The sequence below is a fragment of the Pseudopodoces humilis genome, chromosome 2 (genome assembly GCF_049639895.1).
Source record: "Pseudopodoces humilis isolate 2021_Gansu_Grassland_sample_001 chromosome 2, ASM4963989v1, whole genome shotgun sequence".
In the NCBI taxonomy this organism is placed as follows: domain Eukaryota; kingdom Metazoa; phylum Chordata; class Aves; order Passeriformes; family Paridae; genus Pseudopodoces; species Pseudopodoces humilis.
This window is the reverse complement of record NC_142201.1, coordinates 75,201,758-75,223,053: the sequence shown is the minus strand read 5'-3', so window position 1 is coordinate 75,223,053 and position 21,296 is coordinate 75,201,758. Positions and strand designations below refer to the sequence as shown.

Below are 21,296 nucleotides of genomic sequence, written 5' to 3'. Positions count from 1 at the left end.
GCGCCCAAGGGGGGCCGGGGCTGCGTGCGGCCCGTGTGGGGCTGCGACGGGGCCCGGGCGGCGATGTCCCAGCCTCCGCCCTGCCCCGCGGGCAGAGACCGCCTCGGGGGTGTCTTCAAATTAAAGCTTGTACATTGAGGGGTTTAAACTGCCGTGGCTTCTCAAGCAACTTCGGAGTTTTCTTGTTTTCCCTCTTCTAGGAGATTATGCCACTGTGAATAGTGTTTTTCATCCTAACTTTTGGGTTCTTGTGGTTTTGAGTTTTAGTAGTAAGAACTACTGACACAAACTATTGAGATGCACCTGCACAGTTCTACTTAAATAATTACTGGTGTGATGCAGGATTGATCTGGCTCTGTGGAGGGCTTTTATTTAGTGATGATAATCAATTTCAATGTAAACAACTAATCCTTTAGGATGTGGGGATGTGTGGGGGGAGGGTGTTTACTATTTAACACTTTCCCTGTCATACCTGCATCCTTATGTTACAGGTTTAGATAACTACACAAAATGTCCCTTCAAAAGAACATAATGAAGGTGGGATTTTTCACCTGGCGGTATCATGAAGGATGAGTGCAAAGTCTCTTGTAAAATCCCTTTAAAAAGTAAAATGCAATTACATTTTTTTCTGGATGAGCATAAAGTTAGTTATGACAGTAAGATACAATTATGAACCTACTCTATATAAGGTCAATCACACAGGCTATTATATAATTTAATGAGCTGTTCCATCCAGTTTCTATTGTCCTTAACACCGTCTTAGGGATAGCGATTTCATATTTCATTTTGAACAGGATTTACAAGAAGAGCGTCGAACATTGAGAGAGCATCAAAAAATGCATCGGAGCAAGGCAATGAAATACTTGCTGGAGACAAACAGAAGAAGAAGGCAAGTAACTAGGGTTCCTTTAATGGAGGATTGTAAAAAAAAATAAAAGAGAGAAAAACAAAGCAAAAAGAGTCAAAACCTTAAGACAGTTCAATATATCTCTACTATTTTCCTGTTCACTTTGATAAGTGGCTCACTGCTTTGGCCTAGAGGAATCTAAGCTGAAAAGTTTCACCAATCCGGTTTCTTGCTATAGGATAAATAAAATATAAAAACAATATTCTGATTTACTTGCTAATTTTTGAAAACTCACTGTAGTTGCATCTCATATAAACGAAAGGTAAGTAGCACTTTCATCTTGTGGCTCTGATCTGCATTTCTAGTGTTCTGGGGTTTATTAGCTTCAATGGATGTATGAAAAATGCATTCAGCTGTACAGCGTGGGCCAGCAGAAGGCAGTAGTTGCCTTGAGAAGTGTGTGCTGTTCTGTCTGCATGGCCTAACAGCTGCACAGCCTCCCCTTCATGGCAAGGCTTTGCTCCCACTGCCCAATAAACACAAAGCAACATTTTTATTGTAGAGGATTATACTTATAATAAAGATATTTTATACTAACATTTTAAACAGAGCTTTGCATAGTCTGTCTTCTGCATACATGAGAATGCAAAGCCATGAAATATTCTGTGACAAATGGATTAAATAATTCATGCACTGAAATGTCTCAGTGAAGTGCTCTAAGTAGTTTAATGAGCATAGAGGTCTTTTCCCTCACACTGAGGTGGTGCTCACACATACAGGGGGCTCAGCTGTGTGCACTGGAGAGACAGATGGGTTCCTCCTTGCAAGCCCCCATCCTCAGACCAGCTTCCTCTGCCTCTTGTTAACTCATTAATACTCATGCCCCACAGTTCCCCTATCAGATTACTTCTGTTGTACAATGTTTACTTAATTGGCATATGTTCATAACTCATAAGAGAGGTGATATGTATTGTTTATATTGCCATTTTAGCCTGACAGTATGTGCTATCAACTTATGTTTTGAAATATAAAGAAAAATGGAAGAGGAGATATAATAACCTGTGAGTAATTAAAGACAGAGTGCGACCCACAACCTTTGCAGATAATAAACTGAGTCTCAGTTGAAAAATTAAATACCTAATTTCATTTTCTGGAACAGAGCCACTGTAATGCTACACATCTCAAATGAACACTGTTTATTGTATTACTGGCCTTGAAATATTATACTCTAATGTAAAAGCAAATACCAGACAGCCTGCATATTTTTGACAGACTGGTGTAGTTAAAGTAATACTCATGGATACATAAATACATTTCCATATGTATTTCATTGCAGCCTTAAGAAATACAGTATAAATCCAAGCTAATCAGGTGAGCCACTTAAAAATTTAGATACAGTATTCATAAAATGAAGTTGTTTCAATTTGTGAAAATTGAGAATGGCAAAATTATTAGCACAGTAATCAGTTCAAATGGAAGTCTTTGGTAACAAGTTTTCTCCTAATAACTGAAAAGGAGTGAGTTGTTTAATGTTAGGTAGTAAGTGCATACAATATTATAAGCTGTGACATACATAATTAAAAAATAAGGGTCACTGAATATGTGCAGGAAAGCAATTTGAAAATAAAGATCCTTGAGTCTATTTTTTTTTTCCTGGCAGTTATGCAGGAAAGAATTGATTGATCAATTCTCAGGTCATGTCTAAAGTCTGTATGAGCCAAGTTCCATTAGCTTTCTTACACATGTAAAGGTGTTAGATACGATGATGGTTTCTCAAGGGTAGCATGATGTTCTTAAGCTCCACATTTTCACCTGGCAGCACCCAAAATTCTCCCTGCCAGTGCTTACAGGCGTGCATCAGGACTTATTCTTGGCACTGCTACTGCATGATTTCAAAAGAGAATTTTTATCTTTTTGCCTTTTTTATATGGAGAGTAGGAAGGAGTGCCCTGTGAAGTGTGACAGTCCGTTTTCTACCTCTAACCTTCAAATAGAGTGGTTGAGGTTGGAAGGGACCTCTTGAAGTCGTCTGGTTGAACACCTCCACTCAGGAAGGGCCACCTAGAGCTGGTTGCCCAGGAATAGCTATTGAGCTTCTCCAAGAATGAAGTCTCCACAACCTCTCAGGGCAATCTGTGTCAGTGTTGTCATCCTTACAAAAAAAAAAAAAGTGTTTTCTGATATTCCAAGGGAAACCTGTGTATCAGTTTGGTCCTGTCAGCAAGCATCACTGAAGATAGCCTGGCTCTCTTATCTTTGCACCTTCCTTCCAGGTATTTATAGACATTAATAAGATTCCTTTGAACCTTCTCTTCTCCAGGCTGAACAGTTACAAATCTTTCAGCCTTTCCTCCTAGAGAGATTCTCCAGACCATCATCTCTGTGGCCCTTATTGGACTCTCTCCAGTCTGTCCATGTCTCTCGTGTACTGAGGAGCCCAGAGCTGGACACAGGCCTTCAGCTGTGACCTGGCTAGTGCTGAGCAGAGGGGAAGGATCACTTCCCTCTACATGCTGGCTAAGCTCTGCCTAGTGCAGTGCACAATACCATTGACCTTTGCAGCAAGGTTGGTCTCTTCTCTCAAGTAACAAGTGCTACAGCACGAGAGGAAATGGCCTCAGATTGCACCAGGGGAGGTTTAGTTTGGATGCTAGGACAATTTTCTTCATGAAGAGGGCTGTCAAGCATTGGAAAAGGCTACCCCTTGGAGTGGTTGCATGTGGTATACTTCAAGATGTGATTTAGTGGTGACTTGGCTGTGCTGCATTTGTTCTTGTAGTTGATGACCCTAGATGTCTTTTCTAACACAAATGTTTCTATGTTTCTATGTTTAATGAAGATGTTAAAGAGGATTTGGCCCTGTACTGATGTCTAGGGTCATCTATGTACTGGCCTCCACTAGGACTTTGTGTTACCAGCCTCTGGGCCTGACCATTCAAACCATTTACATTCCGCCTCACACTCTGCTAATGTACAGCAGCATCTCGTTTATGAGGACCCCCTATGGGAGACAGTACCAGCAGCCTTAGTAAAGTCCAAATAGACAATATCTACTGCTTTCCTCTCATCTATAGGACTGTCATTTCTTTGTAGAATTTTATGAAGTTGATCAAGCTTAACCAAATTTAGTGTCAACCTTAAGTTTATACATTTTCTACTAAAAACGTAAAAGCAGTTAATTTCCTTTAGGAAGAAGCAGTACTGAAGATACAGGAGAATTTCTGCTCTCTCCTTAATCTTGCATAATTTAGATTCATTCTTTTCATATTGTTTTCTGGAGGAAAACTTTTCTGTGGGTTTTTGTTTGTGTTTTTCTTCAGGAACCACCAGCAGACCTCCTTTAAACAAGGTTGTACCAAAGCACTTTTTAAGCTAATGAGACCTATGTATGCATATGCAAGGCTCTTGCAGATTGAAGTCTTCTGTTGTCAAACTTTTCTATATGTACTTGTTATGAAATTTTCCCTGACAGTGTACCATTGATTTGTTGTCAATACTTCTAGAATGCAGCAGCTTCAGCATTAAAAATACTCATCTTCTACAAGTTGTACTCAGTTAATTGGTTTAGTAGTAAAAGACAAAAACATCACTTGGTCAAACTGAGCAAGGATATCTTTGGAAATAAAAGCCTCAGTAACTTGAATCACATATCTTTTTCAATCCCCCTGATGTCATCTGTTTCTTTGCATCTCTTGTACTGAGTCCAAGCTCCTTAGTTTTAACTACAGTGCTTCAACACAGCAAAAAACCCTATCCTACAGTTTATACAAGTTGCCCAAGTATCAAGAAAGTAATTTCTTTATTGTCTCACTGATACATGAAGTTGCAATTTCAAGATCAGATTAAGAATCAAATGTTCTCTGGGGTAGTAGCTGGCAGATATTCTGTTTAAATAACAGTATTCTGGAAATAAGAGCTACTGACTAAGCACATACTTGATGCAAATGAATAGGATATCCTATTTTATGTTTCTATAACACACTGCTTTCTAAATATCAGCTGTCAGTTTTGCTGGGGACTATAGACTTCGTGCTGTTCCTGCTCAGTGGAAAATAGTGTCCCATTTTACTGGGATGTTACTGTCTGCAGGTAGCTGGTTCATTCTCGAAATGCAGTTGTCTATGTTCATTTTAAAATAAATCTTACAGTCAGTTATCTGGGTTCAGCATTTTGAATTACTTTGAAATAGCTAATCCATCTGTTGAAACTGAGGAAGGAAATATATATCGGTTTCCAATCTATTTGTGATCTATTGTTCTTTCTGTAGTACTTTATTTTCAACATACACACAAGCTTTGTGCTCCACCTACTGGCTGATTAACATTGATTATTTAATAAAAGCTCTTTAAATCATTCATTAGTTTTGTTGGTAGAGAATGAAAAGCAGTCTACAGCCAGAAATATGAGAACAATGTGAGCATTTGGTAAACAGAGAGGGCAGTGTGTTGAGAATTTTGTGTTTCTTTCTACATCAGAATGGAACTGTGAGAAGTAGGTGATCACTGTAACCTTGTGGACTTGAAATGTAGTATTACCATTTCTGATAATGGGCCACAGGATTGTGCTGAGTTTCCAAGGCCTTGGAACAGATGCTTGTCAAGCTTACTCTCTTTGAACTTTTCTTGACCTGAAAGCAGCTTTGTTTTGCATGGTTTAGCTGTAACACAAATTTCTCTAAAAGACCAGGTGTCTGTGGCTAATTTGTTTTGCCTTCATTTATATTTATATTGTAAGACCATAGTTTTATATAGATAGCAGTAGGAAGCAGTTATTCTATACAGAGAATGAGATACTTATGGGTCTAAAATAATGAAGTAGTATAGAGAAGTGCAGGCCTGGTATGTAGCAGAGGCTTTGAAAACTGGAGGAGCAGGATGTGGCATGGAGGAGTACAGGCAGGGGATGGTAAGAGATGGCACACAGGTTTGGCACTGGAGACCCATGGCTATACTCACCAATCGTCAGCTAAAGAAATGCAGAACTAGGTCTGACAAACCTGGCTTTAGAGGTAACGAAGAGAAGAGGAGTAAAGAATAGTATGTAACATACATAGAAGGCACCATGTATGGAACATTTGGAGGTACTGTGGACCTACAGATTGACAGTGATAGAGCGGAGGTGTAAAAGTGTATTAGCAAACATAACAATGACTCCAAGTGGATCCTAAGGTGAGGGAAAAGAAATCATTTACATGAAGATCCTGTTGGTCCTGCTGAAGGGACTCCAGATGCTTCCAGTTCACCCTGAAACTCCAGCACAACTAGAATGAAACTACAAGCCTTGGGATGCAAAAGAGCAATACAAGAATGAGCATCAGGAAAAGGGATAGAAACTCAATGTGTGAATAACAGTTCAAACTGGTTTATCGCTATTATTGAGCCTTTTTCTGTATAGAAATATTCTAACAGTGTCATTATTTTTCAGTAACAATTCTGGATTAATGATAACTAGACTCTTAAGATTTGAATTATGCTAACAAAAAAAATTCTTGGCTGTATAAGGTGTGCCTGGGTTTTGCCTATGAACAAGACTTGGAATGTGACAACTTGTACATAGTGCAGGCAGCCCTCCTGTGGACCTTTGGGGCATACTGCAGGACAGCCCTCTGTGAGCCCATAGAGTATTGTAAGGGCTGGTCCTTCTGAAGCTCTTGCAATTTCAGGTTGTCTTTGTATCCAGCATATGATAATCAAAGGAGATGAAGGAATAGTTTTAATATATGTTCCTGGTCTTGGTAAGTGTCTTAAGACAAAAAAGTTGATTTCTGGGCAATGTCCACATATCTTTTTGAGGACATAAGATTGCTTCCTGTTTGCCCATGAAGGGAATTTTGAGTGTGACACCACATTCTAGCATTTTCTTGATCCTACTGTAGTAATTGACTTTACAAATATCTCCCTATCTCCATTTTAAAATTACTGTGCACTGGTTTGCGACATGATATTGTAATGGAAGAATAATATCAAGTCAGTATCAAAAGTATCAAAAGGTTCATTTCATAGCATTCCATACACACTGTATATACTCCTTTTTTAATTAACATTTTCATCCAAGGCAGTAGTAAGCATTTAGTCCACCTGGGAATATAACATCTATCACTTCACTGTGAAAACAATTTAATAAAATTAACCAGGAAATAGTTCCGCCATCTAGTCATACTGTTTTTAACATAAAAATGCCTTCCACATAATGTCCGTATATGTGAGACAGCTAAATATTTTAAGTTTTGTATTCCAAATTCTCCATAAATATTTTGGCAGCCATTTCAAAAATTGCTCCACCACTGGGTTGTTTATAGTAGACAGAAAAATTCTGTTAAAAAAACACCGGTCAGGAAATTCTTCTGCTAACTCTCCATCTTAAAGCCATACTCTTTTGCCAATGTTACATCTGTGATATGAACCTAAGGTGGTGGCTTAAGGAGAGTGCATGAACAAACATTTGCTTTAACTGTTTTTCTGTAAGATGTAAATGTGCATTTTTTAAATTACTTGTTTTACATAATGCACCTGGATGTTACATTTTACACTCTGCGAGGTCAAGAAGTTCATAAGGCTTCATCAAATAACTTTCATGCATTTCCATACATTAAAATAAGATCTTTTTTTCTCCTTCTTGTCTTAATCCAAACCAAATAGTGATCGTGATGAGCTGTGCTGAAAAAGACATCTTGCATCAGCATTTGGACCTGCTCATTCCCAACTATATGGAACAGCAGTCCTCTTTTTAATACTTATTAATCAGGAGTGTGGAAAAGTGCAGCTAAGTCATATTCAAAATCATTAAAAAAAAAAATAATCTGTCAGAATTTACTTTTTTCCTTTTTGGACTTATACACTGGAATTACTCCAAGTGTAAAGTTGTAGAATTTCCCACATCTGAATTTAACAACGACAGTTCAACTAAAGGCCTTTTTGAAATCTTCAAGCCTTCTCTGAAGGCTTCTACATGCCTTTAGCTTCTAGAAATATTAAAGGGCATCAAGAAGAATAGGCTTGAAGGATAAGGAAGTCTGTTTTCTCTCTCATGATTTTCATTTAGTCAAGATAAAATTGCAGATTTCTTTATTAGATTTTAAGGTGAGTCGAATTCAGGAATACTGAAACTGGACAATGAACTCTAGTTCTACTGTTTAGTTCTAACATGTTTTGATAGACATGTATATATGAGTTTTCGAAATAGTGGAAGTTCTTTGTCTCTCTCTGCTACACTTTGGCTTCCAAGTGGATTGAAGTGGATATTCCTGTATAAGTGTGTGCTTGAGAATTAGTTGGCAGTTTTTCTATTTTTTTACTATTGTGCAATTACAGCCTGTAGTCTTTCTAGAATAAAAAGTACCTATTTCAAATTATTTTTGTGTTTGTTTTCACAGGAGATCAGTCATCATTTTGAAGGGATACTAGAGAGGGTCAAGATGATTATTTCAGTTTGAACTTTTTTCCTGTAAAGCAAAGGGAAGAATAATTAAAATAGCTTGAGTTAAGGAGTATCTCTGTCAAGTAGCAGATTTGCTCCATTAAGCAAGAAGAACTGTGAAGCAACTGCTAGTGATTAGAGTTATGGGAAGGTATCTTACTGTGATGAGAGAAACAAAGAACATACGGCTAAACATTTCTTTCTACTAATGCTGGCTAGAGGGGGACCCTACTTAGTGTACTAGTGACCTGTTAAATCCCATTACTAATACCCAGATGGAAAGTTCCCAGCTTTAGTGATCTTTACATGGCAGGCTTTGGAAGTTTCACGTGAAGACCATTACTTTTATAGTATTACTACTTTTAGCATAGAATGTTTCCAGGGATGGGGCATCTACAACCTCTCTGGGTGACCTCCTGCAGTGTTTCACCACCCTCACTGTAAAAAATTTCTTTCTTATATGTAGTCTGAATCTATCCTCTTTTAGTTAAAGAACATTAAATATGACTTGCCTACATAGGCACTGTGCCGATTAATATTCTGGGTGTATTTCACCCAGGGAGCTAGTTTGTCAGTAAAAGTTGATTCTGTCAGCAGGAGAAAAGATTCCACATAGGTTAATGAAGCTCATGCCTACTGAAGGAAACTTTTGTGCTGATGGTTGTTTTTGACTAGAGCCTGCTTTGCTTTCCAACCACTGAGAGGACACATATATATTTTAATAATAATAGCTTCTGTCAATTATAGTTTCATGTTACTGTTTTATCCCATTTTGTACTGCTAAACTTTCAGGAAGCTTCTTAACAACTACAACTTGATACTTACTCTTGCATATTTATAGATAAAAGCTGTAGTTCCTTTGTGTTATTTCTAAATAACAACTTTTAACTGTTATTATTTCCCCAACAGCTTGTGCAAAGTACACACAGAGCATTTGTAGTTAACCTTCCTACTGATCTCCTCACTGTAATACACGGTTGTGGTACTGTAAAGGCTGTTGTAAAAGTCACATTGGTGACAAGAGCTGGTTGAGTCTGCATGTTAATTCACAAATAAAAAAATCAAATCCCTGGTTGAGTCTAAAAAACAAAAATATGTTGGGACTCTTCTTCACCGTCCACTGTCCCATTTACATTCCAACAAACTACAAATCCAGCTGTGCTGAAGTTAATTGCAATTAATTTATGGGCAAGCAAGCTTTTGTACTAAAATAGCAAGTGGGTAAGCAGGTAAGTTACTAATATTTTGGTAAATGTAATTCACAAACATAGGAATGATCTTCTTTTGCTTCTTAAATACAGAGCCTTTGAAGAAAGGCAGAAGGAAGTAGAAGCAAAAGAACAAAGATTTAGAGAACAAGTTCTGCAGCAGAGGAAGATTAAATTTCAGGAGGCAACTGCTAAGTTCCAACATGCTCATCAGTCCTTTTCTCAGCACAAACAAACAGGTTTGTCAATTAAAAATTAACCATTATTCACAATACAAGTGTTTTCATAGTCACAGAATCATAGAACACTTAAGATTGGAAGGGAAACTGGAAAACAACTGACAAGAAGCTCAGATCTGATAATATGACAATTGGGTAGGGGAAATAAAACCAGATTTTTTTTCTCCTAGAAACTGTACTGTGAGATATTTCACTATATTCTAGGCACAGTACATACGTACATGACCTCCTTGAGGTATTGTGGCTTCCTGGGTTTTCCCCACTTTTTTGACTGCAATGTGTCTATTGTAGTATTGCAGTACTGTGCTTTCACGGCTGGCTGAGAGCTGTTAACAAGGCCACTGACAGTTACTAGGATAGCGTAATGATCACTTCTTTGAACCTTTGAATAGAAAAATATTTGAAAATGTGCATTTTATTTATCATTAAGTAAATGCAGTCCTAGCATATATTAATATGGTACATAACTTTTTTTTTCTGAATTAGTCCACTTTCTAAGCTGTTCTCTTGCTGGGAAGCAATGATCACTTCAGCTCAGTTCCTGCTTTCTTGGAATCAGTGCAGATTGGCATGAGTTTGTAAGAGCATTGGCCAAGTCTGATTTCCCGTCAACTTTCCAGTGTTCAAATGCTTAAGATATGGTCTATTACTTAGGTATTCTTTAACAGATTTACTCTCCCAGCTGCAGTTGTGCCAGCTGTGAGGTAATGTCTCTGACTTCAAGATCAAATGTCAGATTAAAATAACAAAATAGAACAGTACTGGTTTAGGGCTTCTTCATAACTCCACTGACAGCCCAGACTGTGTAGCAATAGAAGGAATCGCATTTTTTTCTCTTGGTTTTCTTTTAAAGAAATTCTGCCTCTGCTACTATCTACCCTACTTCTACTCACTTGAAAGTGGCACATTGTGCCTGTCTGGACTCCTTCTTTCCCCACTAGTTCAATTATTAAGTTACAATCTGGCCTCTTTAAAATATCTGCAAGCCATAACTTTGGCTTAGTTCATGACAGGAATAATCATGATGTGAAAACAAAGTTAGATTTTTTTAACCTCATATTTTTTCAACAGTACAACAGTTTAAAAGCAAATAGCAAAACTGTTGAATACATGTGTGACTGTATACACTTAAATAGACTGGGATTTTGTTTCAGAGTATCTTGAAGTGCTCTTGCATGTCTAATAATGCTAAACTACTGTGTTTATTGTAACTGTCTGGATTTAGGCTTCCAAACTTCAACAACTTAACCAAACCATTTACGGTAAAATATTGCAATTTTTAAAAACCTTTCCCCCATTGTGTGTTTTTAGCTGTGATCCCTCCAGTCCAGAAAAAAGCAGCTTTTCAGTTAGAAGAAGCTCTTGAACAGATTAAAGGATCAGTTTTAACACCAGGACTGGGCTTGCCAAACATAAACAAAATCAACTTCAGGTAAGCATTCCTGTTTACTCTGAATATTCAATAAACAGAGGACAATTACCTTTAAGAAATTGTAGGGCATTTCTCTCATGGCAAAGAAAGCATTTCTGTGAACTTTTCCAATTAAACATTATGCAATTTCCTTGAGTTGTTTGTGTCCAGTCGGTAAAACAGCAGAGATGACACAAAGCTTTTCCCCTCAGTGGAATTCTGGGAATAGTCGAGACTAATCCGGCCTTCAGTCAGTTATTACCTAACTCAGATTGTCATGGTTATCAATCCATTTGCTGTTCTCAGAATGGTTCTTTCTAGGTGATTTCTTATCCAGATTGCTTTCCTTTGACATTCAAGGATACTCTAGTTTATATGTTCTCCCAAGGATCTTCTTTCCAGCTGTCATTCCTTTATATTTGTCATTCCTTACATGAATCGAGGGTGTTCTGGCAACAATTTAACCTGTAATTTCATTTTTATCACATAAAATTTTATTTGCATGCCTTTCATTCTACCCAAGCACTGTTTATAAGATACCTTGACTTATAACAGAATGTTCCTTCATACATAGTTTATTTATCTGCTGTATTTCCTACTAGTTCCTGATTATCCCTTTCCTAACCTCTCATTTCTTTAACATTTCAACTCAGGGGGTTATTTTTGTTGTTGCTTCTTTTGTTATTGCTTTCTGCATTTCATTTATTTTCTGTATGGTATAAATTGTGCAGATATTCACAGAATAGAGATAAATTCTGCCTGAAATGGGTCTCCCTACTTTTGAGTTTCAGTGTGTTCTTCATGGTCATGTTATTACTCAACTTGTTTACATATCTCTGCTGATTAACACATTTTCAGGTGATAAACTGGTCAGTTGGGAAAATATAACTCATAGAGCTTAACACTCATGCTATTTTCTAGTCAACGTTCATAGGAATATTACAGCAACAAAAACAAAGAAACAAACAAGAAATCTACCTGTTAAATCTGACTTTAATTTATGGCAAAAATATAGGAGTTTCTGAACCCTGTCTCAGGTTTCATGATCATTTGTCTCATTTCACTCACAGGCTTGATTAAGGACAGCATTTCACTGCCTTAATAATTTTTTTCTTTATTTTTCATCTTTTTTCAAACTGCTTCTTGTGCAACACACTGATATCTCAGGACTTGAACAAACCACTTACCATTTCTTACAATGCTGTCACTCCATTTTAATTTGTATAGTTTTAAAAATTCACTATTTTTTAATAATGACAGTGTGTTCTTTTTCCTGATTTCCTAAGGAAATTGAAATTATATGTTCATATTCTTTTATGGTTTATTTTCCCTTAGTAACCAAATTTGAGAGAAAGCTAAGAATCTCAGCTAATTATATTTATGTAAGTCTGAAATTAGAAATTGCTCAAGGAAAAAAATGAAAATATGTGACCCTAGCATCAGAAAGGTTTAAAAGTTGAGTCCATTGTGACCTATTGGGAGGTCAAAAGACAGCTAGTACAGAGAAAACAGAAGAGCATTTTGAGAAGATTCTGACCAGTGAAGGTTCTTCAAAACCCACCAGTTCTGAGCTATAAAGCTTCAAACATTTCTTACAATGCCTTTAATTGGAAATTTTGGGATGGGCAATAGCTAACTCATATGAAGTAGTAGATACCTTTCAATATTTCTATTGCTTCTTACAATTCTATAAATGATGAAGCCATAAGTCTTATGTCACCTTTAGAATTTACACTTCCTCAGAAAGAGAAAGCACAGAATTCATTGACAGTCCCCTGTTAAAGGGGAAATGAGTAGTGCATTAAGTATGCAAGATAAATATCGCTTCAGACCCAACTGAATAACTGTGAATTTTAAAAGATTCTAGAATTTTTCATGTCTGTGTTTTAAAAGGTGTAAAAAAATAAATTAAGCAATGGAGACATATTAACTCCTTTTGGAGAAAGTGAAAGTCCTGAAAGACCTAATAAGTATATTCCATGCTGCAGTAGAGCCATTTTGCTTCTAGTAGGGTTTAGTTACTGAATGCTAAAGTGAAAACTTTGGAGAACTCATTACCCAACAGACCCTGGGATGTTTGTACATTGGGTGTGACATGCTGCTCTTTGTACAAAATATATTTCCCCGTTGGTGTGTAAATTTGCTGTGTTTGATGAACTTCAATCATGGGATATACATTTTAATATGGCAAATCAAAAATGGTCCATGGAAAAATTGGAATGTTGAAACTTTTATAAATATAAATGATTCAAGTGTGCAGAAATTTTTATAAATATGAATGGTCTAAGCACTCAAATAAATATAAAGTTGTATGTGTCAAAAAAACCAATAAACCTGATTTTTGGGGGTGAGGTGTCTGTCAGTCTGGACCACAGTAACAAAAAATTTTTGGAACAGGGAGGACATCTGCCATTCGAAAGAAAACAGCATGCAGTTTAATGAGTTAAATAAATAAATGTCTGCATTTGTTCTCCCTTTTTGCTGTCAGCCATCTCCATCAGAAATAATAAATTCTATTTTAGGCTCTCCTTAGGTCACTGCAATTAAGCCAACATTTTTTGTAGTCTCGTATAAAATCTCCTGAAAAATAACAATACTCTTAATGCTTAATGGTTTGAAAATTTCCATTTTCTATTACCCTGAAATTATAAGTGTTGTGATAAATCAAAAAAATAAAAGGTCTTATTAGATTATTTACCCACTTGAAACAGATTCACTAAAAAGGGAAAATTTTAGGTGCAGGAAGAGAAGGCTCAGAAGAAAGACCTTAAGCTGAAGAAATGGATAGAAATTAAGGAAAGAGGTTATTAAATTTCTGTACATATGTGAAACATTTATCTTCAGCTGAGAGCTGGTCTCAGGGCCCAACTACATTAGCTACTCTAAAGATTTTTTTTGTCAGGCAGCAAATTCCAATTCTTTTAACATATCAAAATACTGACATTACACATCATTGGTAGATTTGGGCTCTCTGGGTTGTAGAAAGCCTTCTTGCTCTTTGAAGTAAGAGAATACCTGACAGCATCAATATAGTTACACACTGCATAAGCCAACTTTATGGAAAAATAAAACCCATTTTCCTGTTTTTTTTTTTTCTTTTTTTTTTTAAAAAAACCCTCCATGTTCCGTTTCTGTAAATTACCAAACTGTTGGCTGACATTTTCCATATTAATGAAGCCTGAGGCAGTCACCCAACAACCCAGTCAGAAAATTCTATTTATGAATAACAGAAGTTTTAAAATGGAAAGTGTTGGACACTTTCAGATAGTACTGAATTTGTTGAGCTTTTCATCATTTATTGATGGTGTATACTTTTGGTAAGAAACATATTTAAAAATGTACAGTTGATGCATAGAAATTAGACAAAGTAATAATTTGCTTGTTTTTATCAAGAACCACAGATGACACTTCATCCTCATCAGCATCTAGAAGTGATTCTTTCCATCAGAAGCAGAATTCAGCAATGTTTGGCTGTGATGGAGCAATACAGGAGAGCAGTAGAACGAACAAGGATAATCACCAACTTCTCTTCCAGAAAAATCTGAAAGAAATGCAACGGCTCCTTGAAAAACAGCATCTCAACAACTTGGAGGTATATTTTCATTTTCATGTGATTCCAATCAAGATGCTTTTAAGCGTGGCAAAAAGTTTCTTGAATGTGATAAAAATGAAAGTTCTGTTCAGCTGTCTTTATTAATTAGACAACACAGGACTACACACTGTACTATGCCTTATAACTAGATTATTTTTAGTAAAATCATACGTATTTTCCAGTAAGAAGTCAGAGATCTTTAAAAATATTTATAAGAATATTTTCACAAATTCATCCAAGATACTTGTTATGTTGTTCTTTTTTCCTGTTAACATAAGATTTGTATGTCAGACTTCTTGTCTCTGACATTGGTAGCCATTAGTCAATCACAGGAGTCTTGTGCTACCTCTGAACTGAAATTGATGATTTTCAGTGCACACCCAAGTTTCTGCTGTGCTGATTGTGACAGCTCAGCACAAAATGCTATAATAGTATAATGATGGCATGTCAAATTTTGGGGGATTTTTTTGTCTGGTTGTTTTTTTCCCAGTGTGTGATGATATGTTAGAGATTGACTTCAAGTCTCTTGAGATCTCTTTTTGTCAACTTTGGAAAAGCTGCAGGTGTTCCAGCAATGAGTTTTTTCTGCCTAAATTAATTTTTAGACTGAAAATCAGTTTTAAGAGTCACCTTACAAACAGTGAAAAGCAAGAACTGAGCTCTGAAGTGATTTTTAGTTGTGCACCTTTAAGTGTGATTTTATGTCTTATTGTTGTCTTTGATTTTGGAAATACTGTCTACAACATTACATTTTCTGGAAAAAGGAGGGAGTACTTTGGGGCTCATTGTTTTATTTCTGTAATACCTGTAATATCCAGAGTCGTGGTATCTGAAATGACCTGGACTTCATGAAGCCCATCCCTCTAATTTGGTCATGGCTGGAGGCATGGTGGCCATACAGCAAGGGCTTTTCCTTTTAATACAAGTGTATAGATAACTTGTGAAAGACTTTAGAGTTCAGATATGGTTTAACATTGATTTTACTAGGAGCATTCATCTCTGCCTTTGTATTTACTCCATTCTGATAGTTATGCATGAAAATCTTGAGCAGCTGATGGCTAACACAGAAAATCTCACTCAGCTGGAGTGAGATTCAAAAAAGTTAATGGAGAGAAAGTATAGTTTGTACTGGCAGTGTTCTTTCTTATTTCTAAGCATAAAAGAAGGAAGAAAAAGTGACAATTTATAGATGAGAGCTGATAAAACTGAATTCTAGATAACCACATTACAAAAATACAAAAAGGTCTAGCCTTTTTTTTTTAATATCACATTTGCATTTCTCTAGTAGGGAGTTTACAAATCCTTCCCTAAATGGTGATGCTGAATTTGGCAGAAGCTGCATTAGAACATCTTAGAATTAGAAAACAAAACACATTCTCTTTCAGAAAAATATATTAAAAGATTCTTCTAAATATATTATAAGACTTCTATATCGGAGTGTTTTATCAAACAAAATTAACACTTCCTAATTGAATGCTAAGGAAAAATGGCTATGAGTCATGCATAAATTTTTTGTCTTTGTTTTCTTTAAATGTTATCATCAACTTTGGACGCTACATATAATATAGGAATTTGTGTTTACAAATTAATGTATTTTTGAAAATACTTGTAAAAAATTTTGCTTTTTTTCCAGAAGGTATTTTTCTGCTACCACTAGGGGTTGCTCAGCTTCTTTCCTCTGATGAATAGTTGCACAATGTAAATATTTATACTTCAGACATTTGGACTCGCTTTCTTGAAATTGCATGCTTTGGACTCTGATTAGAAAAATAGTCAAGAAAGCTATTGACCTTGTTCCAACGCCTGAGTTTTGGAAGTTTAATCCTTGGATTGTGCTGGTGGCTGGTGTGCATGTGCATTGTAACTTCCTGTTTTGTGAAATATATATTTATAATAGTCTTACTAATAAAATTTATCTTTTCTAATGATTTAGAATACTCTTACTGAAATCAATAGACTTCAGTAGTCTTGATACTAGCTATTGTCCACAGTAATTTCTGAAATTAAAGTATTTCATTGTGCACATGCTTTGCAACCTGGCCATCCATTGAGATCCTTTGACCTCTCTTTGTTTCTGTTTTTACAGGCCCAACAGGATTATAAAGATTCCTAAAATTCTTTACTTTCCTACAGGGCAATAAAATTCTATGTGAACCTTTACCAATAGATTTGTTGTGTTCCCTGCTTTACATCTCTAAATATTTGTACAGATTCATCAGTAAGCCAAGGGTTTTAGTGGCTTCTACCATTTTCCAAAATCATTTTATGTAAGGTATTGAGAGCAGTAGATTTTCTTTTGTGCAATAGTTGCATCCAAGCCACTGCATCAAGTTAATGTTTTATGTTCATGGGTATGTTCCATTTTGAAGAATTTAATATTGCTAATTTCATCCATAAGAAAAGGTTTTGTTTCTCTATCCTTTCCTGGTTTTATTGCATGCATAAATAAAATCTTTAAAGTGGAGCAGGTAGCGTGGTCTTTAGCTAAAACTGCATGCAGCTTTTCATTAGGTGACATTAGTCCCAAGGTGCTTAACATTTTTTTTAACTGTTAACTCATTATGTTGAAATTTTCCATTTCTGGTACCTGCCTTGAACTGAGAAATATAAAAAATTTCCACTAAGTGGCTCAAATGTGACAAGGAAGAGTATTGTTCAGGTATTTTTTTGTCTTTTTCTTATTGTCACCTCTTCAATTTCATGGTCATGCAACATTATTTTGGTCAGTACAATATTTCTTGGCTCTAGCAGAAAAATACATTATGCCCAAATTAAACTGAGAGCATAACATTTTATGTCTATTGTTTCATTTTTTAAACAAACTGCTTGGAAGTAAGAGCTAATTCAAGACAAAATAGGTATAGATTATCACATGGAGATGGTATTTTCCTCTTCCCTCCTTTATATGACCATAATTAGGTTGCTCAAGTGGTATCTGTATCTGAATTTAAATCCACTTCTGACTGATTTGAAGCAGGATTTTTACCTTGGTTCACTGTTTTTTCTGAGCATATTGTATAGCCATTGACTGCAAGACTCAATACCAGTCTTTCTATGGATACCATTCCCCTTGGAAGAAAACACTTCCATTTTAATTGAAATAGGAATGGAACACTGGTATAATTTTTCAGAAACTGCAATCCAGACCCTAACCTCAGCAGGTTATTCTTATGTCTAATATGGGAAAATTTTTTATCTTACTGTACTGTGTGTGTTTATACATGTTACTTGTAAAATCACATAAGTCTCTGAGAAACAATGAAGAATATTTTCTAAGTGATGTGCCACTGAATGGTATAGACATCACTTGCCTTGGAGGAGCTCACTTCTAAGACTGTTAGCTGTGTTACTGGGCTTTTGAGTTTCACAGTGTCTGTGAACTGGAGATGTTTCAGGTAAAACTGATGGAAAAACTGTAGTATGACAGGAATGAGTTAACTAAAGCTTCCTTCTGCAAGGGGTGTTGTGTCAGTCTAATTCTACAGAGCCACAGGCAAGACCAGCATGGAAAAAAAGGAGTGCTGTGTACAGTCTCTCTCAAGCACCAAGAACTTTTAGAATGCTCAAAGTTATTTAGTGGGAAAACGAACTCTGACAGGGAGGCTAAGGATAAAATGGCCTTGAAGCAGAAGTCAAACTCGATTTTGTAGAGACCATTCAACAACTTGAAATAGGTTTCTACGGTCACCTTAAATCTAGAAATGTTGGCCATTTTTTGACTTGTAAATGTGAGTGTTAACATTTTTATGCTGATCATTTAAATTATATGACAGGCCTGAGTGATTTCCTTACTTATTTTCCTCTTGGCAAGAGGAGAGGTGTTCAGTTTTCGTTGGCTTTCAACCAATATTGTGACTAACAGCTATCTTCAACATTATTTTAGTAATCCAAAATTCACATGTGCTGTAAAGACAAATTGAAATGCATCTCCAGACTAAATTATTTTACCCAAATACTCCAACTTGTTTTGATTGTGTATTCCTCAAGAGTAGGTTTTGAGGTTTCAGGAGAGGTTTTTCATAAAATAACTTATTCTAAGCTTGTGCTGTGTAAAATCACATGACAGTCTTCGTATCTGACCATCTGGAGCTCATTCAACAGTGTCTTTCCTCAGTTCAAAGCCCTTCTTGCACAGGTAATAATGTAGGATTGAAGCTGAAACAGCTTTTCAGTACAAAAGAGATGGTTTCAGAGTTAGACTAATACATGGATAAGGTTTTGCTTGTGAATACATTATGACTGTTATATATACAGCATAGCTCACAAACCACAGGAACAAGGAAATGGTTACTGTTCTTTAGTATATACCTATTCATTTTTTACAAGCATATAGTTTTTTCATAAGAATTGCCATACATATTAGCATGACTCAATTTTTGGGTTTACATTCCTATACATATATGAAATATTTATGTACAGACATGCACTAAAGTATTTTTACCATACTTCATGACTGGTTTTGGAGGGAATTTGTTTTATTGCAACAGAGTAAGATGTTCATAAATGTAGCTGAAAGAAAGGAACAGAGTAAAAAAAGCAGTATCAAATCTTTAGTGTACTGCAGTTACAGTAAGATGTTGCTTAAAGGACAGGACTGGAAGATGTAAAGTTTGTGCATATGGGTCTACCAGGATGCTGCATTATGCTAACGTGGTATTATCCATGATAGTATATACTGGTTTCTCAGGGGGATGCTGGAAAATCTATTGATTTCTCATGGAGATTAAAGTATCAATCTCCAAAGCAATTTTGCCCTTTGAAGATGACAGAACTGTGTTTTAGGTTTTTTTTTAAAAGACAAGACTTTCATGAATTGTAAAGCAACACAGAATTCATCTTTTTTCTATCCTAGTATTCTAATGGTGGCCTGGGTACCATCAATTATTTCAGTGTTTCTAATATTAATTATTATCAACCTGCAGCAGCACTTCTGTTGTATTTAGTAGCTTGAGCTTGGGCAGTTTATGCCAAATACTTGCATATCTCCATAAGGATGTGTGGTTCACCATTAATAAAGTACAAAATAAAGCATCAAACCAAACATGCAAAATTTAGAGGACAAGGATAAGCAGAGAGTAACTGGGACCTCTTTCAGAAGACTGAAAGTTCTTGTAATAAACAAAGAATTCCAATATTTTAAACAGTGGCAAGATTTAAAAAATTAACCTTTAAATTCGGTAGGCTGTTTAGGGGAAGGTAGATGCTGAAAGCTAAATCAAATCTGTGACGTTCTTAGGAAGCATGTCTTGAAACAGATCTGACTGAAAAATGTTGAATTTTTAAAACAGGTAACATGTAAGTCACAGAATTTTTTTTTCAAGATGAGTGATTATATTAATGAAGCATGCAGTGAATGTTGGAAATTACATGAAACTGCCTTATTAGGTAAATTTATTTCTAGAAAGATATAAGTACAAGAAAGTGCTCTTAGATATATCATTTAGCCTTCAGGTTGCCCTGTATGTAGTCAGGCTTTGTACTCAGTGATCCTTGTGGGTCCCCTTCAGCTTGGGATGTTCCATGATTCTGAAAATATTTCTGTATCTGACCTTTAGGATTTCCTTACATAAATCCACCTTCTGCCCTGTCTGCTGCTGTGCAATGCACAAGAGTGGGACCATGTTAAAAAAGCTTTACAAAGTATACTGCTAAAAAAAAAACCACAATAATTTTCATTGACTATAAAAACGTGTACTATTTTTTTAGGAAATAAAGAGCTCTGATAGGGCAGTTCCTCAGCTGAAAGAGAGATTATTTTAAAAATTGTATTCACACTGATTCATTCAGGAACTGCGTACTGGTCAAGTAATATTAATCTATTCTTTTTTACTGATGTTATGGCTTCAGTTCATTCAAATTTGTTAAATGTAATAATTAAAATTATTATTATTTAAACACTAAAGAACTTCTAGAATTCATAATTCATATCCATGCCTAGTATTTCTCTATGACTATTTGCCTTATCGTGGTTTTTAATTATGCAATACCATGCTGCTGTTACATGACAAATTTTTTGGGGTAGACAATGCTTGCTCAAACTGAATTTATTAATGGGTTAGAAACAAAAAAGGGAACAATGCATTATGGTGCACACTGCCTCACCATTTAATCATTTAACAATTTTAATAGTATTTAGACCTAGCATTATAAATTGCATTCCTGGAACTGAATGACCAGATTAGTGTGTGAGAGTTAGACACTTGGGACAGGGTACCTTAAAAACAGCACTCTGAATACTGAGATGCTAAAGCAACAGAGCAACAAGTTCAGCTGAAAATCTGTTTCCTACACAATTATGTACATTTACCTCAGGGCTTATTAAGACTGAAAATCAGAATAAAACATTGGTATTCAGTGTTCAGATTACTTTTCTTTTAAAATCTTCTGATAGTATGGCTTGCTGAAATTGCCTGCATACCTGTGAAATTAGAAACAAGTTCTTTTTATCCTCAGAAGTTTGAACCTGCATTTCTAGCATACTGTGATGACTTTCCAAACAGGCAAATCAGGTCCTTTCAAAACCTCATCAATTCATAGATAGGTAGTTTCTGTATCCTTAGCCTGGGAGGAGATCAGGCACCTA

The 21,296-nt window shown here is 35.9% G+C and overlaps 1 protein-coding gene across 1 annotated transcript in view; it reads left to right on the top strand.

Annotated features, from left to right (window-relative positions):
* Positions 1–21,296, top strand: part of CEP126 (centrosomal protein 126) — a 34,472-nt gene that overhangs the window by 138 nt on the left and 13,038 nt on the right. Inside the window, exons 2-5 of the mRNA XM_088051595.1 lie at positions 764–889; positions 9,565–9,710; positions 11,037–11,142; positions 14,515–14,713. Of these exons, the coding sequence (XP_087907721.1) occupies positions 764–889; positions 9,565–9,710; positions 11,037–11,142; positions 14,515–14,713 (577 nt within the window). The remainder of the gene's footprint in view (positions 1–763; positions 890–9,564; positions 9,711–11,036; positions 11,143–14,514; positions 14,714–21,296) is intronic.